Below are 21,242 nucleotides of genomic sequence, written 5' to 3'. Positions count from 1 at the left end.
TATTCATTAGGGCTATCTTGAAAACCCGACTGGCCTGAGGGTCCTCCAGGACAGGTTTGGGAACCACTGGGCTAGATGGACCACTGGTTTGACCCAGTATGGCTATTCTTATGTTCACATTCATTGTGGTAATCTTGAAAATCTGATGGTACTAAGTGTGCCTCGAGGATAGCTCCAGAAACCCAATGCTGGAGCGTGACTATGGCCTCGCATTGAATTTCTGGGCATAATGTAAGCAGATGTCAGCAAAATGCCGAGCACTGCTGGCTGAGTATTGACTTTACTGTTTCTAGTAAAACATTGCGCTACTACATGTAATTGATAGGGCTGCACATTAAACGTGGTTAATGCTTATTGATCATGATTTTAAAAATTGCAGCAAATTAAAATTAATCACCTCCAACCTACAGTTCCTGCCCTCAAAAGCTCCCCCATATCTTTCAAGTTCCTTAGACAGCAGTAGCAGCCCAGCACTGTCTATATACTGCTTGCTACCTGCCCTGGAGGTTTACCCTGATCCATCCTGTCTCTGAGGAAACAGGAAATTGCAACATGGGGAGGGGTGGACAGGTCAAAGGGAGTCTTCACTGCTGTCTAAGAAAATTGGAAGGTATAGAGGGGGTGGGAGAGCAGAGAGAGCATGATTTTTGACCTGGGACATGGGAGCAGAGAGAGAAAAAGTGGTGTTGGATCTGGGAGCAGAGGAACAGAAAGAGCACAATGCTGAATATGGGGATGGAGGAGCAGAGAGAGAGAGAGCAGTTTTGGACCCGAAGGAGCAGGAGAGCAGAGAGAGAGAGAGAGAGAGAGTGATGTTGGACCCAGATGGGTAGGGGAGCAAAGAGATAATGATATTAGACCTGGGGATTCAAGGAAGCAGAGAGAAAGCAATGTTGGACCCAGGGGGAAGGGGAGCAGGGGTAGGAAAGTGGGAGAGAGCAATGTTGAATCCAGAGGGGAGCAGAGAGCGATATTGGACCCAGGGATGGGAAACACAAATCACCTTTGGACAAATTTAAGACCCAGCTTAAAACTTTTATTTTCAATGATGCATTTAGCCAATGCCCTTCTTTTACTTGATTCATCTTCAGGCATCTTGATTTCCTTCTTTAAATTATTTAATATATGGCCTGCGGCAGCAAAGAGATAGCTTTTCCTGCTTACCCTTTCCCCCATCCCACTGTCCTATTAAGAATTGTAGTTCCCTCTTCCACCTTCTATTTTTTTACCTATTTCATCCACGTTAATTCTCTCTCAACTGCTACTCTACTAATTTTATTTCTTCTTTTATGTAAACCACTTAGAAGAACTTCAATGACCGGTATATCAAATATAAATAAACTTGGAACTTGGGAGAGCAGAGGCAGAGCAGTATTGGACTCAGGAGCAGGGGAACAGAGAAAGAGCAATGTTGAACCTTTGGGGGGGGGGGGGGGAGGTAGAGGAGCAGAGAGAAAACAATGTTGGACCCGGGGTGGCATGGTCTAATACAGAGAATACAAATTTTAATCATATGTAGCACTAATAACTAATTCTGACAAGCTAATGTGCACATCTTTCACTTATATCTTTCATACTGTATAATGTATGAAACACATTAACTTACAGCTTAACACTGATATCTTTTCTGCCATACACACTTATGAACACATGGTATGCAAAAAATAATGTGAGCCCATCCCAAGAACTGATCACCTGCTCTACTGTTAACCTCCGATAAGTTTTCACTTTTGAGAAGGGATAGAGGTTCAATAGAAAAAACTAACCTCATCCTAGATTCTCAAAAGAAATAAGAGGAAACGGATTCTGAGTTAATATCTTTCCTCTGAAACCAATATTAATCTGTCTGTATCTACGAAATGGAACTAAAGTATCCTTAACCAAAATTAAATTTTTATTATACCAGATAGAATTCAAGTATTAAACTTTAAATTAAACAAGTTCAACTGAATTTTTACAAATAGTCTCTCTCCAACAATTTTTCACCTTAAACCAAGTTCTGAAATATGAACATTCAGCTCTTTCTTTTTACAGGAATATATTATAAAGGATAAACTGTCAATGTCAAATCAGCAGTGCTGTAGTGCAAACATCAGATAAGTATTTTTCTAATGTCTTCATTAATGTGACTTATCTTTCCTACAGGTCTTCATCTATCTTGGATTTAGATCTTCGTCTATCTTTCAAAGGGTGCCTTTTCTTCTGGATGTCTTCAGCTTTTGTTCTTTACTTTGGGTACCTACTAGCCTAACTTTGAACTATCAATAAAGAAGACTAACTCACTCTGCTTGTGTATACAGTATACATCTTTTGTGTTTCGCAGAATTAACTTTTCTAGTAATACTAACTAACTGAGGAAATAAAAGGATAATTGAAAGTCTCTAACTAAACCCCTTCAAGCAGAGTACTCTCAAAACAGTCATAAACTGGAAAAAAAAATCCACGACAGTTTCTGATCCACTGCTTCACTAATGGTTAAATTATAGAGAAATTTCTCTCAAACTTGTAATTTATACTCTTCATTTGATACAAGAAATCATTCCAAGTCACCCATAAACAGTCTTTAATGTCTATTAAGCTATCCTTTGGTGGGATTCCTCAGGTTGGGATCCGGTAGGGCTGGGATAAAAATCTGTGCACATCCCACACCCAGTTCTAGAATTGCCATTTTCCTCTGAAGAAAATTTCAACAAGTAGACTTTCTGGTTGATTTCTATGCCCTGAAGAAGTGGTGAGAGTTACCATGAAATGATTGTCGGTAACTTTAATTGAGATCAAAATTAACTTACTTGCAAATTTTGTTTTTTCCTCACTTTTTGAAAGAATATATAGTATTGGTGAAAGTTTTTTTGAGTGATGTGGCTTTTTTCTTTCACCGGTATTAAAATTCAAAGATGAAAAGGTTTTGTTTAAAGAAAAATTCAAAAGAATAAGAATGAGAGGTGCCTGGTTAGCAGCTTCTTGTTTATATATTGGGAGTAGGAGTTTGTTGATAGTTTATATTTAGCCCTTAATCACAAAAGTGATGCCACATAAAGATAGGACTGTTTTATGGCATCCAATTTGGTTACATAATGGTTAAGTGCTAAATATCTGCACTTAACCCCATATTGATGAATCTGCCCCTTTAGTGGTCCATGTTAAAACGACAGAGCCTAGGAAAGTGAGAGGAAATGGAGGCCTAATCCTCCCCTCCTCACCACACCAGACCACGTCTTCCAGGAGACTCTGCCCGCCTCCCACATCGGGCCTTCCTACTTTTCTCTTCGGCCCTTTAAAGGGACTGACGAACCGGCACAACAACAGAGTCCAGTGAGGTGAGGGAGAAGGGAGGCCTAATCATCCCCCTCAACACACTGGACTGTGTCTTCCAAGAAATCCTACCCTCCTTCCACATAGGGACTTCCTGCTTTCCTCTTTGGCCCTTTAAAGGACCAAATGAACCAGCACAACAACAAAGCTCAGCAAGATGGGGGAAAGGGAGGCTTAATCAATCCCCCCTTACCACAACAGATTGGTTCTTCCAGAAGACCTTGCTCTCCTCCCATATCAGGACTTCTTGCTTTCCGCTTTGGCCCTTTAGAGGGCCCAATGAACCAGCACAACAACAGAGCTCATCAAGGCGGGGGGGGGGGGAGGCCTAGTCATCCCCCTTCACCATACCAGATTGGTTCTTCCAGAAAGCCCTGCTCTCCTCCCATATTGGGACATCCTGCTTTCCTCTAAGGCCCTTTAAAGGGCCTAACGAACTGGTGAGCCTCTCCCACCAGCAGGCCTTGCTGAAGGATCCTTTGAATGGTCTTTCAAATGGACCAAGCAACACCAAGCAGAAAACTATGCCCGTTCTTCACCAGAGACTCCATAAACCCACTGAACTGATGGCTTACTTGCTCAATGGTCTTTGTGCGGTTCTAGGCACTGTTCCCAGTGCAATACCAGGCAATACCCACCAACCTGCTGTCGCCTAACAACTACAGCTTGAAATATCGCTATCACACTGCCTAAATCCAGGTTCTTATGAAAACCCAACTACCTGCAGCCCAGCTACCTACAGTACTACAACCTCTCTACCCTTGGAAAATATCTTCCAGATAGTCCCAGAGGATCAAAATCATAGAACCATGATGAATCTCTCAATCACACAAATCTTTCCTCCCCTATACCTGGTAAGCCTAATAGAAATCCACTCTACAACTACCACCAACAGACTCAAGTCCCCATGATCCAAACCCCAAAGCTCCACCACCACACCAATGGGATAGCTGCCCTCATCACCAGTACCCCATCCCCATTCTCAATTCTAAGCATGTTATCAACAAAATCACGTAAGACAACCCCTTTTCAGAAACCATGCAAACTTAAGAAATGTACCAAACATCAATCAAAACAAGGAACAACAAACCAAATCCCCTGCATACGCTTCAATGCTAGGTCTGTAGTCAAAAAATTGTTTTTACTCAAAGAGCTGATTCTAACCAATAATTTGGGGCTCATCTTCATCACCAAAACCTGGCTAAAAGACACCAATAGTCCTGAACTCCCCCATTTCTGCCCACAAAGATACAGTATCATTCATATTCCCAGGCAGAACAAGCAAGGAGATTTAGCCATTATTTACAGAAGCTCCTTCAACATTACCCTGACTGACTCCACCACCCACTCCAACCTTGAATATATATCTTACAAACTTGGAGATAAGACCACCAAGAACATCTGCCTCCTACTGATATATCATCTTCCACGCCCCCAATCAAGCAATAATACAAAATTACAAGAAATCATTTTGAGTCTAGCCTGTCAGTACACCAGACTGCTTATACTTGGAGACATAAATCTTCCCCCTGAAGCCTTTGATAATAATGCAGTCCAGTACTTCAAAACACTGCTTGAAGACTGCCAAACAGATCTCAAAGCATCCAACCCAACACATGAAAAAGGCCATACCCTCGACTTCATAGCCTTCACACTTCCCCTGTCTTATCACCAATACTAACTGGTCCTCACTCACCCGGTCAGACCATTATCTCCTTTCATTCAATCTATGTCCTCACTTGTCAAACACAACCAGCATTTCCTCCTACTCTAATAAACAAGTAAGAGGCAGAATAAACCCTACTCAATTCTGGAATAAAGTAGCTATCTCATTCACAGTCACAACCGGCTTGGCCAATGCAATACTGTCAAACTGGAACAAATCAATAACAAACACTCTAGACCAGTGTCTTGCAAACTTTCCGGCCGGCGACACACTATATTCAGTGCCTCAGCCGGAAGGCACCCGTAAGTGCGCAGACGTAAACGTGATGACTTCACGCACATGTGTGATGTCATCGCATCGATGACTGCGCATGCGCAGAGGCCCATCTGACCATGACCCGTTTTGGTGGAGGAATCCAGGAGGTGCAAGGAGAGGAGGAGAGACACCGGCTGGAGGTGAGTCATCTACACCAGCTGAATTCCTACAGGGCGTGCCTCTCATGGCGAGAGGCACGTCCTGTAGGCAGTCGGCTGGCGTGGACGAATCTCCTCCTCGCCAGTGTGTCGCAGTACACCCAAAATCTCAGGAGGCACACAGTTTGCAATACATTGCTCTAGACTCTCATGCCTCCTTGCATCACCACAGTGTAAAATGCACTAAACACTCCCTATGGTTCACAGAAGCTCTAAGAAAAGCAAACTTGCCAAAGACTAGAAAGACAATGGCAGAAAAGATGTCTGACCACAAAGTAATAAGGAGGGTAGTGATGAACAAATACAAATTTAATATTGCTGAGAGTAAGAAAAACTTTTATTCCCAAGAGATAGAAAATAAAATCCTCGACAACAAGAAGTTATTTTGCCTTGTTCGCAACCTTACAGCATCACCTGAAAAAGGCACTTATGAATACAAGTCACAACTGACGGTCCAAGACCTTGCAGACTTCTTCCTCAACAAGATCAGAACAGACAGACAAACAGAAGTCAAGAAAACATACTCCACCCCGGTACATACGCCATTCCCCAAAATTCTGATGACCCCTGCACAGTGGACCAGATATGGAACTCCCTCGCTCCACTTACAACAGGCAAAACAGCGAGTATTCTAAAGAAATTATCTTCCCGAAGCAGCTCCTTCAATAGCTGCCCCCCATACCTACTAGCTATTGCGCCTAAAGTAATCATCACCTGGATCACCAAGTTCCTAAACAGCCTTCTAAATTAAAGCCAACTTCCAGCTGAAATGGATAAAATAGCTCTCACACCCATACCAAAGAAACAAAATGCTGACCTATGCAGCCTCTCAAACCATAGACCCATAGCAGATATCCCTATACTTACCAAGCTCGTAGAAACACATTTGTAAGCAACTCACATCCTACATAGAACAGTACTCCAGCTTGCATCTTTCTCAGTTTAGATTCTGACCACAGCACAAAATTGAACTTCTTCTACTCACCCTTACCAAAAAAAATTAAACAGATATTAAGCACAGGTCAACAAGCCACTCTTCAATTCAACATCTCCACAGCCTTTGACTCTGTAAACCACCACCTTCTCCTAATGAAACTTGTTGAAATTGGAATCACAGGCACACTTAACTAGTTTAATGACTTCCTAGAAAAGAGAGTACCTTGTACGGAAGAATGGAGTCTTCTCCAACAGCTGGAAAGCATTCCCAGGGTTTTCCCCTTTCCCCCATACTGTTCAACCTAGTCATGAGCTCTCTCGGTACCATTACATTCGTCAACAATGAATGTCCGTTATCCTACATGGATGACATTCTCCTCCTCACTTCTATTACAGGCCCAACTAGATGCATATGATAACATCGACAAGATACAATCATGGACCAAAATTAACAAACACAAACTGAACGCAACCAAAACCCTCTTGTTCCACACCTCCCTGCAAACAGCTTCCAATAGCATTATCCTGCAATCCAGAGTTAAAATAGATATTGACGAATCCTCTAAATTACTAGGGCCCAGATGCACTAAAGTCAATGATCGTTTAATGATTATCACTAAACCGGTTTTGACTGATTTAGTGATGACTTGATTTGCCGACCTGATGCACAAAACAGTTCACCACGTGGCTTTGAGCACGATCACTCATTCTCCGATCTGCCCATGCAAATAAGGTCATTAATATTGAAATGCCATGTAAACTAGTAGAGCGAGTGATGCTCTAACATGGCTTTCCGATGCATTAAAAAAGTGATCACTTTTAGCAATCCGAAAAAGCGACTGTTCAAGACCAGTCAGTTACCTGTCCTACCCATAGTTCAGCCCTGAAATTAATATATATATAACATACCATACCTTTTTTTTAATGGACACAAATGCTGTGCGGGTGTTACACACTTTGTATGTCTAAGTGCTTTGAAGATGATCTCCTTGAGCAGCTGGACACATGATGGAATAACATTGCAGATGGTAGGAGTCTGATCAGCAGACAAGACTCTTGTTTCCACATCAAAGGCAGATGACATGTATGATGTCGTTTAACAGTAGTTAATTTAAATTCAAAAGCAGCTTCTGTAGTTTTTTAAAAATCATTAAATTCAGTTGCCAGTTGTCTAAGATGTGTTACGTTTTTACATATTGGTACTAGTTTCAAGTTTTAAGAGATTGACATGGGGACAAAGTTTATCGTTGTCCCCATGGACTCTGTCCCTGTCCCCATCCTCGCCTCGTCCCCCTCCCTGCCTCTTCCTGTCCTCACGGACTCTGTCTCCATCCCCACCCACTGTTAACCATGTCATTCTCTACTCAGTACCCTCTTTTTCTAATATATGCTCAGTCACTTCATTCAAAGTGTACATCAGTATTTCTCAGCCTTTTCAAGCCATTATGATGATGGCTCTGCACGGGGCAGGAGCATAGGAAGATCACTCCTGCCCCGCGTCACCGCTAGACCACCAGGTAAGGTCCGGGGAGGTTCAGGCAGCCTGCAAAAAGAAGAAAAAAATAATCACGAATAACCAAATTCGCAAGTAGGGAAACCGCGAATCCAGAGGGAGAGCTGTACCGCCTTTCTGTGGTTACAATCAAAGTGGTTTACATATTATATACAGGTACTTATTTTGTACCTTAGACAATGTAGTGTTAAGTGACTTGCCCAGAGACTGTTGTGTGGATTTCCACCTCTGGGGTGTAAAGGAAGAGTGAGGGGCTTCACTTATAGTGGAGCCTCAGTAGAGTGTTACAGCTTGGTGGGAAGATATTTATTACAATGTTATTGCTGGGGGGGGGGGGGCGATATATGAGTGATAAGCAAGTAAAGTGAGGGGTCTTGGTGATTAAGGGAGTAAAAGAAAGGGTTGTTGGGGGGGACGAAGGGGGGGAATGACTCAGTCAGTTCAGATCTATATGCTATTATTTTATTTTGTAAACCGCATAGAACTTAACGGTATTGCGGTATAGAAGTAAGTTGTTATGTTATGTTATAACATGGTTCCAGGGTGAGGAAAGAGGGTGAGACCCAGAGCAGCTCACCACAAGAATTGGAAGATTTGTTTGACGAGGTTGGAGAATGTAATGAAGGCATGATTGGACTGACGTTTTTGTATAGTAACATCGCTTTTACCAATTTCTGTACTCTGTTTGCAAGTTGGAACAACATTCAAGAAATTACCAATAATAATAATAATAACAACAGTTTATATACCGCAATACCGTTAAGTAAAGTTCAAGTTATCAATTGCACTTCAGTTTCAGCTTGAATTATTCCATTTAAGTGGAGGACTATATGGAGTGACTGAACCCCGGGAAAATTATCTTTTGGCCTACCAGGAGTAGCCCTTCCCCACCCAAAAGAGCTAAATGGCATCCCAACACTGAGTGTGAGCAAGACCAGGATTATACAGATATTATTGTGACTTCATGTTTTGAGTCATCAAGTCTCCTTCCCTGTCACTGAAAATACTAATTGACCAGATCCACTGCCTTGTTTTACCCGTAGCCAAATATCAAGTACACCTTCTGTCTTGAGCAAAATTTGCTAAAAATCTGCAAGGGGTGTGACTTCCCCAAATGTTCCTTGATTAAATCAAGTATGAAATCAGAATCACTGTATGGATCTTTCTGATACCAGTTGTAGCCACATCCTTTGCCCTTCCCATGAGCCTTTTCAGCTTTTCACTACATTGTAGCTTAAATTCTCTTTTTCTACAAAAATACACTACCTCAGCACCCTGAGGTTGTCAGTTCGATTCCCACTGCAGCTCCTTGTGACTCTGAGCAAGTCTTTTAATACTTCATTGCCCCAGGTACAAAATAAGTACCTGTATGTAAACTGCTTTAATTGTGTAACCAAACAGAAAAGGCTGTTCAATTCCCATCCCCTTTACCATTTTTGCTTTCCACTCAGAGATGGTACATTTGTCTGCAGAAGCAACAAAATAAGTTTCAGACTGAAGGGACCAAAAGAACCCATCTAAAGCCCTGCCCCCAAATGTTGTAACTGCTGATGCTATATTGGGTTGAGGCAAGGCCCCACTGGCCAATGCCATTCCACTGCTTATATTTGTCCGTGCCGTCAAGGCTGAACTCAAGAACTCTACTTACATCTTGATAAATAGGGATTCACTAATGGTTAGAGCTGACTCCCTGGTTGGAACTTTGAGTCTTTGGATTAGCTGCTGTAAATATAAAGTGAGTAAAATAAATAGAGTTTCCTAATTGTTAGATAGCGCCTGTTGGTGATGCTGAAGATTTGCTAGCAACTAGGGTTGACGTGTCTGGGTTTAACACGGCTATCCCACAAAATAGGGAAGCCAGAGCTTCTACCAGCTCATACTGCTGGCTTTTTTCTCTAAAAGTGAAATTGGTGCTTTGTTAAACCTATGTATTCTCTTTGCATGGTCATATTCATCCATCTCCCCCAACTTATAAGAAACTGTAGTCATTGCGAATTCTGGAGTGTTCCCATTGTGATTCTGTGCTATATGTGGTACCTCCTTGGAAATAACTACCCACCCACGCAACCCCCTGCACCTCCTAGTAAACTATATATTAGTTAACAGGTCACAAGTGCTCACTTTTCAGTAAATAAGATGTTAAAGAACAGCTTGCAGAATTTAGACTTATTAGTGGCTGTCTACTGTATATACAATTCACAGCAATGCAAAAAGCAAATGAAAGCACTGTAACACAGCCTCTGTACAGCAGCCCCAGAGGTCTATTTTGTACTTCCAGTTCATCTACTGACCTAAGACAAACTAGTCCCCGAATTGGTCCTTCTCAGTGGCTGCTGAGTCTCTTGCCTGAAGAGCCAAATCAAGACACTAGGGGGAAGATGCACAAAGCTCCAGCGCTGTTCCTCTACAGCAGGGGTGCCCACACTTTTTGGGCTTGCGAGCTACTTTTAAAATGACCAAGTCAAAATGATCTACCAAGATTAAAATTTTTTAAAAACACAAAGCACTGTACGCAGAGAAAATGTTAATTATCATTCCTATTCCGGGGTTTTTTCAAAGAGGTCAAGGCAGATGACTCTATGCACTGTCACCTCAGTAACAACCATACAAAAATAGACAAATATACCCCCCTCCCTTTTTACTAAACCACGATAGCAGTTTTTAATGCAGGGAGCTGCGCTGAATGCCCAGCGCTGCTCTCAACGCTCATAGGCTCCCTGCGCTAAAAACCGCTATTGCGGTTTAGTAAAAGGGGACCATAGTACAAAATATAGACAACAGATATAAATTCAGACACATTTTGATCACTAAATTTAAAATAAAATAATTTTTCCTATCTTTGTTGTCTGGCGATTTCATGAGTCTCTGGTTGCACTTTCTTCTGACTGTGCATCCAATCTTTCTTCCCTTCTTTCAGCCTGTATGCTTCCTCTCCTCCAAACCTCATTCCCTCCCCCAACATTTTCTTCATCTCTCCATGCCTTTTCTTTCTCCCTCCAAGCCACTGCCGCCACCATCGGGGAACAGGCCCCCAAGCCGCTGCTGCCATAGGGTAACAGGCCCCAAAGCCGCCGCCGTCACCCCAAGCTCTCCCTGCGTTGGGCCGACCAGCAATCCCCTCCCCGATGTCAATTCTGCTGTCGGAGAGAAAGTTCCGGCTCAGCCAGGCAGCGATTGGCTGGCTCAAACTTCCTGCTCAACAGCAGAATTGACTTCGGGGAGAGGAAGGCTGATCGGCCCGGTAGATCGCCAAGGCAAAGTGAGTCTATCACGGAGCCCGGGATGGGCTCCGCAATCGACTCACTTTGCCTTGGCGATCTACCGGTCGATCGCGATTGACCTATTGGGCACCCCTGCACTACAGCACCAGAGACACACTGTAGTGAACATTGCTCAACAGTAACAGCATGCAAATTATATGCACGCTGTTAGTATTGAGAACTGGTTGCTAAAGGCTTAAGAACTTCCTGGGGCATGCCCACAAAAGCTGTGTAATTGGTACAACTCTTGTGTGTGTATCCAGAGAACCCAGACCCTAACCTACAAAAAAAACCCTGGTGGACCAGTCAACCTCCTCCTGAACCAAAATAAAATATCCCTGAAAGTCCAGTGTATCTCTCCTTCTAAGTGGACACCCCCCCATGTATCCCTCCTTCCAAGGGGACACCTCCCCCCCGAGTTGATTCCCTCCAGCCCAAAAAAATATCCCTCGTGCCCCCAGCTGAACAACCCACCTCCCCCACCCCTGACCACATGGCCAGAACTACTACTATTACTATTAATTATTTCCAGAGTGCTACCAGATGTACACAGTACTGTACAGAGTCACAAAGAAGACAGTCCCTGCTCGAAAGAGCTTACAATCTAAACAGACAAGACAAACAAACAAGATGCCAGGATGGGAATGCAGTTATGGGGGATGGATAATCTGCAGATTAGAGTGGTGAGCAGAGGGGAGTAAGGTTATGGATTGAAGGCTAAATCAAAAAGATGATTTTTCAGTCTGCTTTTAAACAAGGAAAGGTACGTGATGGACGAACTCAAGTAGTTTATTCCAGGCATACGGGGCAGCTACATGAAAGGAACAAAGTCTGGAATTGGCAGTGGAAGAGAAGAGTAAAGAAACTAAAGACCTCCTGCCTCAGGGCCTGCCTCTTCAAAATGGCAGCATCTTGCCCTTGCCTGTACATCCTGGGATGCACTGGGAGTGGCCTAAACACCATATAAGGAGTTTTTCTTCAGGATGCACCAGGCAGGGGTAGGGTTAGGGTTACTAGACGTCCGGGAAAACCCGGACATATCCTTTATTAGAGGACTGTCCGGGGTCCCGGATGGATTTTCCAACACCCGGCAGTTTGTCCAGGTTTTGGAAAACCCCGACGAGCTCTGGCCGCATCTGGAGGGCATCTGAGCATGCGCAGATGACATCACATATATCTGTGCATGCTCCAGGCCCTCCAGATGCGGCCAGAGCTTGTTGGGAAAGAAGAGAGGAGGTTTGTGGGGATAGGGCCAGAGACTGAACTGGGAGGGGCTTGGGTGGAACAGGGTGGAGCTGAAGGCAGAACTGGGTGAGGCCAGGGTAGAAAGGGGCGGGGCCATGTGTCCAGATTTTTGCAGCCCCAAAAATGGTAACCCTAGGCAGGATGCCACCATTTTGAAGAGGTGGGCCCTGAGGCAGGAGAGAAAAGATATCCCTTCTGCCACTACTACAGGATAGAGGGGAGGGTCCCTACTCACATGGTCAGGAGGGCAAGGAGGAGGGTTATTGAGCTGGGAGACCAAGCCTGACCACAGGGCCGCCAGGGATATTTAAGGGAGCTGGGGGGATCAGCTCGGAGGCCACTGGACCACCAGATGGATATTATTTTAACTCAGGAGGGAATCGGGTCAGGAGGAGGTCCACTGGACCACCAGGGATATTTTATTTTTGGTTGGGGTGTGTGCTTCCTGACTTTCCTGTCAGTACCTGAGTCAATCGGTGCTCAGGCATTGAGAGGAAAGTAAAGGCAGGGGGCTCTACTGACATCTCTGAGCTATCATTAGTTTAAAAGGGGTTTTGTGCACTGTAATCTGCTAATGAGCTTGCTTTAATATTAATGAGCTTATTAACATAGTAACATAGTAACAGATAAAGACCCGAATGGTCCATCCAGTCTGCCCAACCTGATTCAATTTAAATTTATTTTTTATTTTTTTAATTTTTTCTTCTTAGCTATTTCTGGGCAAGAATCCAAAGCTTTACCTGGTACTGTGCTTGGGTTCCAACTGCCGAAATCTCTGCTAAGACTTACTCCAGCCCATCTACACCCTCCCAGCCATTGAAGCCCTCCCCTGCCCATCCTCCTCCAAACGGCCATACACAGACACAGACCGTACAAGTCTGCCCAGTAACTGGCCTAGTTCAATCTTTAATATTATTTTCTGATTCTAAATCTTCTGTGTTCATCCCACGCTTCTTTGAACTCAGTCACAGTTTTACTCTCCACCACCTCTCTCGGGAGCGCATTCCAGGCATCCATCACCTTCTCCGTAAAGTAGAATTTCCTAACATTGCCCCTGAATCTACCACCCCTCAACCTCAAATTATGTCCTCTGGTTTTACCATTTTCCTTTCTCTTGAAAAGATTATGTTCTATGTTAATACCCTTCAAGTATTTGAACGTCTGAATCATATCTCCCCTGTCTCTCCTTTCCTCTAGGGTATACATATTCAGGGCTTCCAGTCTCTCCTCATACGTCTTCTGGCGCAAGTCTCCTATCATTTTCGTCGCATGGGGACTTTCCGTCACTACTTCCATGCATGGTAAAGCAGTGGCCAAAAGCCTCTGTACATTGGCCTCAGAAAAACATTTTATTTAAACTAGTTAAAACCAGTCTAAATGAAATGTTGCCAGCATAGTAGAGTTTGTGCATCTGCCCCTGATGACAGAGGTCTTCATTTAACATTTTAATAACTTACATTCAATTTTCTTTATAACCCCCCCCCATATACACACAAATGACCATATTTTTTAAACAAATAGGACAAGACAATAAAAGGAAAACTGTAGTGCATTTCCTCTACCAATAAAATCACAGCATCCTGCACTCCCTGAGTTATTTCCCTCATCCTACCAGAAATAAATGTAAAAGACTTAGGCAGGTTAGAAAAAAAAAATAAAAAAACAACCCACATTATACTTAAGAAAACAAAGAAGCCAATTAACTCATTTACTTGGTCAGAAGTCAAAGAGAGCTCAATAACCTCTAGCCCTGGCAGCTTGAGGAGGAAGAAAGAAAGATGAGAGAAGCAAATGCAGGGGAAATTCCCCAACAAATTGCTTATGTTCAAAGTGTACTTAAAATTATAATGTGTTTCTATTACGTAGCAGACTTTTCCAATTATGAAACAGAGCTGTATGAAAGGGAATGAGAATTAAGACTTGTACATGGCTCCTGAGAGAAGCTGTCTCTCATTTTCCCTCCTCAACCAAGTTTAGTAAACCTGTAGTTGGGCTTGCACCTACTCACTTGGATTGATTTATTGGGTGATAAGGATTTATGGTACCTTTCGGTCTTCCATCTTGCTGGTCCGAACCCTGACCTCACAAACAATCCTAAAGAAATACTTCAAGTAACCTACCCTTATGCTCACCAGGCAAACAAGGGTTATATATTGTACACACTGGAATGATTCAATGGCCTTCATTGCCTGCTGATCCAGCTCAAAAGTGCACCCAAAAACAGGTCAGAAATTTGGAAATTTTTTGACAGTCAAAAACAAAAACGGAGGAAAATATGAATCCTATCAATAAGGAAGCATGAAAGAATCAAAATAGAAAAATAATAAACAACACTCTTGCACCAAAATATATGTCATAAACTTTATAACTATTATAATGTATGTTATTTATATAAGGTAGTGCTTAGAGTCATGGAGGAAAAGAGGAACAAGTTCCCCAAAAAACCTCACCACCCAATCATGCAGTACTTCCAGCTTACAAATAAATACTATTATTCAATGTATTGAAACTGAAAAAAGCTTATCTTTCAAATAAAGTGCCACATTTCATTACTTCTTCAGGAAGCCAAATGGAACAGATTCAGAAGATACAAGTCTCAAGAGCTCGAAAAAATCTTTAAAGAAAAAATTCCACTCCTCTGCTCTGGACTGCAGATCCAGATCCATGACCGTTATAGCATCCCCAAGCTCCCTGAACCCATGGTGGACTGCCCTTCCACCCCCCACCCCCCCCCCCCCCACCCCATCCCCTAGGTACACCACTCTTGCTCTTTGCCTGCTGGAGGTTAAAATGACAGAGCTGTAGAAAGGATGAAAATCAAGCCCTATGTGAGAATGTTTGCATATGGCAATCAGGCTTCAGACCACTTGGGCAGGCCTATGTCCCTGTATGGGTACTTCCTAATTTCATGTAATATAAAATGTAGTCTGCTCTTTCTGATTTTGTATCAGTACAGAGTGGATTGCAATAAAATTCAAAATAATAGTCACTCAGTAGATCCAATATTTAGTACAACATAGACTACAATAAAATTCACATACTAATCGGAAAGTACAAAGCACAGATCCCAGTATACTAATCTTGCCAACATAATTGTGTATTTTGCATGTGAGAGAAAGCTGACCACATTCATTTTATCATTGTACTGTGCTTCCTTTCCTTCCTTGTTTCTTTTACTGAAATAGCATGGAGGAGGAGCCTCGTGGTTAGAGCCTTGGTCTGTGAACTAAGGGAACTGCAGTTCAAATTCCGTTGATGCTCCTTGTGACATTAGGAAAATCACTTAGGGCCATATATACAGTATACATAGGGTTTACCAGACGCCCGGATTTCCCCGGACATGTCCTGGCACTTTATCCAGGTTTTGAAAAGCTTTCCTCCACATCGCGTTGAGTAGGAGGGCATCCGTGCATCTGATGAGAGCAGGCAAAGGGGGCGGAGATGGGTGGTCCTGGGTGAGCCTGGGTCTAGGGGTCCAGATTTTCCAAACAGAAAATCTAGTAACACTATATCTATATATATATCTACCTATATAAATTGGCGCCAACTAGAACAGTGCTTACTGCACTTCTATAAAAGGTACGCGCACCTTATAGATTTATGCTAAGCGCCAGTGTGATACATAATTTTTAGGCCCACCCATTTACTTCAAAGAAAACCAGGCCTAGATACCTGCACTTAATTTGTGCATGGATCAGGCATATTCAATAACAGTACACATAAATTTTAGGAGCACCCATACTCCTCCCTGTTCACACCCTTTTTCAGATTCACACACTAAAACCGGCACACAACACTTATAGAATACACCAACTAATCTGTGCACTTAACTTTTAATTAGTGTCAATTAGCATCAAATACAAGGTGTTAATTAAGAACATAAGAGTTGCCATACTGGGACAGACCAAAGGTCCATCCAACTCAGTATCCTGTTTCCAACAGTTGCCAATCCAAGTCACAAGGACCTAGCTAGATCCCAAAGATTAAAACAGATTTTATGTTGCTTATCCTTGATTTTCCCATCCATCTTAAAATGGCTTATGGACTTTTCTTTTAGAAAATTAGCCAAACCTTTTTTAAACCCTGCTAAGCTAACTGCTTTCACTACATTCTTCAGCAATAAACTCCACAGCTTAATTATATGTTGAGTGAAGAAATATTTTCTCCGGTTTGTTTTAAATCTGCCACTTAGTAGGTTTATTGCATGCCCCCTAGTCCTATTATTTTTGGAAAGAGTAAATAAGCGATTCACATCTATTTTATAGATCTCTATCATATCTCCCCTGAGCAAGGCTGAAGAGCCCGAACCGAATAGGATTGTTAAACAATAAAGTTGTATGTGCAAGTCATCTGTGTGCACCTGCTTGTGCGCACAGTGTAAGGACCATATCCAGAATTTGGGGGTTAGGGGGCAATTCTACAAGTAAGTGCTTCTGTTTAGGTACCCTGCAGGGCAGGATCTCATTCTATAATGGCACCTGGGCTCCCGGACTATGCTACAGATGTTACAGAATACTATCATATCCTGGTACTGGTTCATCTAAAATTTACATTCATGCAGTTATCAGAGTTGCCATGGAATTTTTGAGAGGGAGATTTTAGGATACACCCCCCCCCCCAGCCAGTGCCGTAGTAACGGGGGGGGGGGGGGCAGACCAGACCACCCCGAGCGACATTTTGGTGGGGTTCTAGCACCACTCCTCTGCCCCCTGCTCCTTCCCACTCCTCCCCTGCCAAGCGCACGCCTTCACTTCCCCTCCACCGTACCTTTAGATCTTCACCAGCAGCTCCAACCTGTTGCTCGCGCCAGCCTCAGCGCTCCCCTATGACATTACTTCCAGGTCACACAAGAAAAAGTGGGCATCCCTCATGCCGAACTTCTGCATGGGGTGGGGGAACAATGGTGGGGGTGCAGCGATGGCAGTGTGGGGGCTCTAGACTACTAGGCCACTTTTGGGCTACAAGGAATCAGGGCTGCTGGTTGGTCTGAGCTGCTTTATTTTCCTGACAGTGCCCCAGCCAATCAGCACTCAGGCACTGACAGGAAAGTAAGGCAACGACAGCTGAGACCCTGCGGGTAAATAGCCCTGATTCCTTGTAAATGGAGGGGGCATTCCTTTTTAAAAATCACCTGGAGAGATCATTTTAATATTAATGACCTCATTAGACTACAGTTTTAATATTAATGACCTCATTGTACTACATTTGCGTAATACAATTGGAGGCTGCCAGAAAGTATAGAAAAAAACCACAGTGACCCAATTTAATAATCGGGTGGTAAAATCCGTGCATTTAACGATGTTTTAGCGCCATCATTACATGCACGGTGACTTTAGAGAATCAGCTTCTAAGCTTCCTGCATAATTCTGTGTTCTAGAGACAATTACACATGCAAAGAGTGCTAAATGCCTAGATTATAGATTTGTGGCACTTTAAACCTTCAATTCTCTGCGGTACAAAGGTTGATTACAGCTCAGGGGGGAGAGGCAATGGTTGGCTGTGGCCCACACAATGGCAGGTGTGGCTCTAGCTACCTTGCTGGGCAGACTGGATGGACCGGGCGGGTCTTTATCTGCCCTCATTTACTGTGATACTGTGTAAACTCTCCAGAGACAACGAAACTACCTACTGTAGCTAAATGTTACCCGTCTAGAGCCACCAATGGAAAGCTAAGAGTGAAATCCAAATAAAAAATTACATTTGATGCAGTGAAGCGAGAATAAGGAAGTCAAACTGATAACAGGGCTCAGAAAGTTTCTTCACATGATTAAAATAATCTGAGAAAGGAAGTAACTGGGTAACGTCACGGAGTGGCAGCTTTTTTTATACTTCCCCCTGGCTGTGGGTATAATTGATGAACACTGAGGCTGGTATAAATGGAAGGTCAGATATTGTTGACATCCTGTAGCCAAACTGTAACGAGACATCCTCTCTGTCTTTAAACCATTGTGGCTGGAAGGTTTATTTTTGGTTGGAAAAGTCGGATGTTTATCCTTCTAGGAAATTATCATCTTTTTGGTTTTAATTTAACTTGAAAGAAAAGTGAAGAAAATCAACTGCATGCAAACTGCACATAGACACAGAATGGTGAAAAAAAAAATTGCCTTGGTAAATTTAGACTTTCATGGGTATATGTAGCATGTGCATCTGTTTTATATATGTGTCTGCCTGTGAGTATATCTGTGTACAGACTAATATTTATGTATTGAAGACTCAGTTTCATATTTTTGCTACATTTATTATTTTAATAAAAGATGAATTTCCATGCAAAGGAAGTAGAAGAGACAACATGAAGGTGAGCAAATGATGAAAGAGTTTGGGTCTGCAATGTGACATTACTCGAGGAAGGTTCATTCTAGCCCTGAAAGTTTCCTTTTTTAAAACAATCTGTTAGACTTACAATTGTGCTTTTCTTGTACTGCTACTACTATGACTTATCATTTCTATACAGCTGCCAGACAGACATATACAGCACTATACACTAAACATGTACAATCCTTGCTCACTAGAGAACATAATAGCCTTACTGGGTCAGACCAATGGTCCATCAAGCCCATTCTCATGGTGGCCAATCCAGGTCCCTAGTACCTGGCCAAAACCCACAACATTCCAGCAAATCAAAGAATAGCAAGATTCCGGAACCCCAATGAAAGTAACATTCCAGAGCTGAGATTGTGATGTCATAATGCCTCATTCCACAGTGCCTCAGAGCCAGCCTCATCAGTGATGTTACAATGGCTTGATTGTCCTATACTTGGCACACATAAGAGCATAAGAACAGCTATACTGGGTCAGACCAAAGGTCCATCAAGTTCAGTAGCGCGTTCTCACAGAGGCCAATCCAGGTCACTAGTACCTGGCCAAAATCCAGAGTAGCAACATTTCATGCTACTGGTCTGTGTCTGTCTGTCTGTCTCAGTGGTACATATCCCTTGCATGTATGTGTGGACAAGTAGGGGTTAGGGAATTTCTCACAGAGGGGATGATAAAACAGACATGGGTACTCATACAGTACATCCATTCTATTTCCTATTACCATAGGTGCAATTCTGGGTGAGCATTGGAGGGGGAGGACAAGTCCAGGTCTGGTAGCCCTACTAAATATTACAGTGGGCCCTAATATATCAAAATATCCATAGGCAGTGGAACGGGGTGGGGGGAGCACAAGGGCCCTGGCCTCCCCCCCAAAAAAAATGGAAATAGAACCTCTCATGTGGCTCACAGCTGTCTGCTGGGTTCCAAAGCCCCCCTCACCTCAAAAACTGCAAGGAGGGTGCTGGCATGACACCAATTCTCCTGCACTGCCAGGGTACTTCTCTGCACTGTTTTTCTACTGCAGTCCACCCCCACTGTAAAGTAACTTCTGTTTCCGACTGTGTGGACCGCAGCAAAGGAACTGTGTAGAGGCCATGGGTAGTACAAGAGAATTGCTCCCGCATCAGTGATCTCATTGTAGATGTCAAAATAAGGGGGTTTAGGAACCGGGTGGTGGAACGTGGGGGTGGGGAGGGAGGAAGAAGGGAGAGTTGCTGAATGAAAGGGGCAGAAAGGAGATAAATGGCAAACACATGGATAGAGGGGATGGGAAGGAGTCAATGGCACATAGATGGAGTGGAAGGTAGGAGGGGAAGGAAAGGAGAAGGTGTACATGGATGTAGGAAAGTGGAAGAGGAGGAAAGAAATGGTGCACATGGATGGAGGGGAGAAAAAGAGGAGGAAAGAGAGAAAGGAGATGGTACATATGAATGGAGGGATGGGGAAGAGAAGAGAGGGAAGAGATGATGCAAATGGATGGAGGAGAGGGGAAGAGATAGAAAGTTATATTTGAGATAGAGGCAGAAAAATGGAAGAAAATGGAATATGAAAATCAGTGCCAAAGATGGATGTAGTGCAGAAGGTGAAGAAAGAGAGGAAAGAAACCGCAGATACATAAGGAGGCCTTGGAAACAAAATTAAGAGAACAGAGGGAACAAGATGATCAGAAAACAAATTGCCAGATAACAAAGATAGGAAAAATGTTTCTATTTTCAATTTAGTGATTGAAATGTGTCCGTTTTGAAAATTTACATCTGTCGTTTGTATATTTTGAGCTGTTCAAGAAGAAATCCAGTTCTTTCTATTTCTCTTGTGGTGTACTGTGTGCAGAGTCTGGCATATTAGGGTTTCGTTTGTATACAATAGTACTTTTAGTTTGAGGGTTTGTATTTGAAAAGGTTTTATTCTGTTTTCTGCATGTTTGACTGAGGCCAAGTGTTCTGGTGGGGATGGAAACCTAGAAACTTTAGTTGATGTCGTGGCCCGAAGTAGGAAGATATTTGTCGGCTTTCCTTCAGCTTTTTTGGACTCGAAACAGCCCCAACTTAAAAATTAGTGAAAACCACTATCCCACCGCCTACTGTACTTTTGCAGTGATTTGTGCTGAGAGAGGGCATTTAAGAACTCATAACACTTCGCAGTTTGTGAAATGTATGTTGTGAAAGGGTGGTAGATGCGTGGAACAGTCTCCCGGAAGAGGTGGTGGAGACAGAGACTGTGTCTGAATTCAAGAGGACCTGGGATAGGCACATGGGATCTCTCGGAGAGAGAAAGAGATAATGGTTATTGTAGATGGGCAGACTGGATGGGCCATGTGGCCTTTATCTGACATCATGTTTCTATGTTTATTAAAATTAAATAGTCACAAAAAAAAGGAAACAGGATACTGTTTTAGATGAACCATGGGTCTGACTCAGTATTGCCATTCTTATGCTCTTTGCAGGGTTTTGTATTACGTCTTGATGTACTTCTTTGGCATTGAAAGGGAGTTTTAAGTAGCAGTTACTGAGGTGGCATTGATT

General features: G+C 43.0%; 1 protein-coding gene across 3 annotated transcripts in view; it reads left to right on the top strand.

Moving 5' to 3' along the window:
- Positions 1-2,287, top strand: part of PEBP4 (phosphatidylethanolamine binding protein 4) — a 511,150-nt gene extending 508,863 nt beyond the window's left edge. For all 3 annotated transcript variants that reach the window (XM_033947612.1, XM_033947611.1, XM_033947610.1), the window contains one exon: positions 2,146-2,287. Coding sequence is in view for 1 of the 3 variants with exons in the window: in XM_033947611.1 (XP_033803502.1) it covers positions 2,146-2,168 (23 nt within the window). In the remaining 2 variants the exon portion in view is untranslated. The remainder of the gene's footprint in view (positions 1-2,145) is intronic.
- Positions 2,288-21,242: the final 18,955 nt, after the last annotated feature.

The sequence above is a fragment of the Geotrypetes seraphini genome, chromosome 6, assembly GCF_902459505.1.
Source record: "Geotrypetes seraphini chromosome 6, aGeoSer1.1, whole genome shotgun sequence".
Taxonomy (NCBI): domain Eukaryota; kingdom Metazoa; phylum Chordata; class Amphibia; order Gymnophiona; family Dermophiidae; genus Geotrypetes; species Geotrypetes seraphini.
Note: the sequence above shows the minus strand (reverse complement) of the source record. Positions and strands in the feature narration are given on the sequence as shown.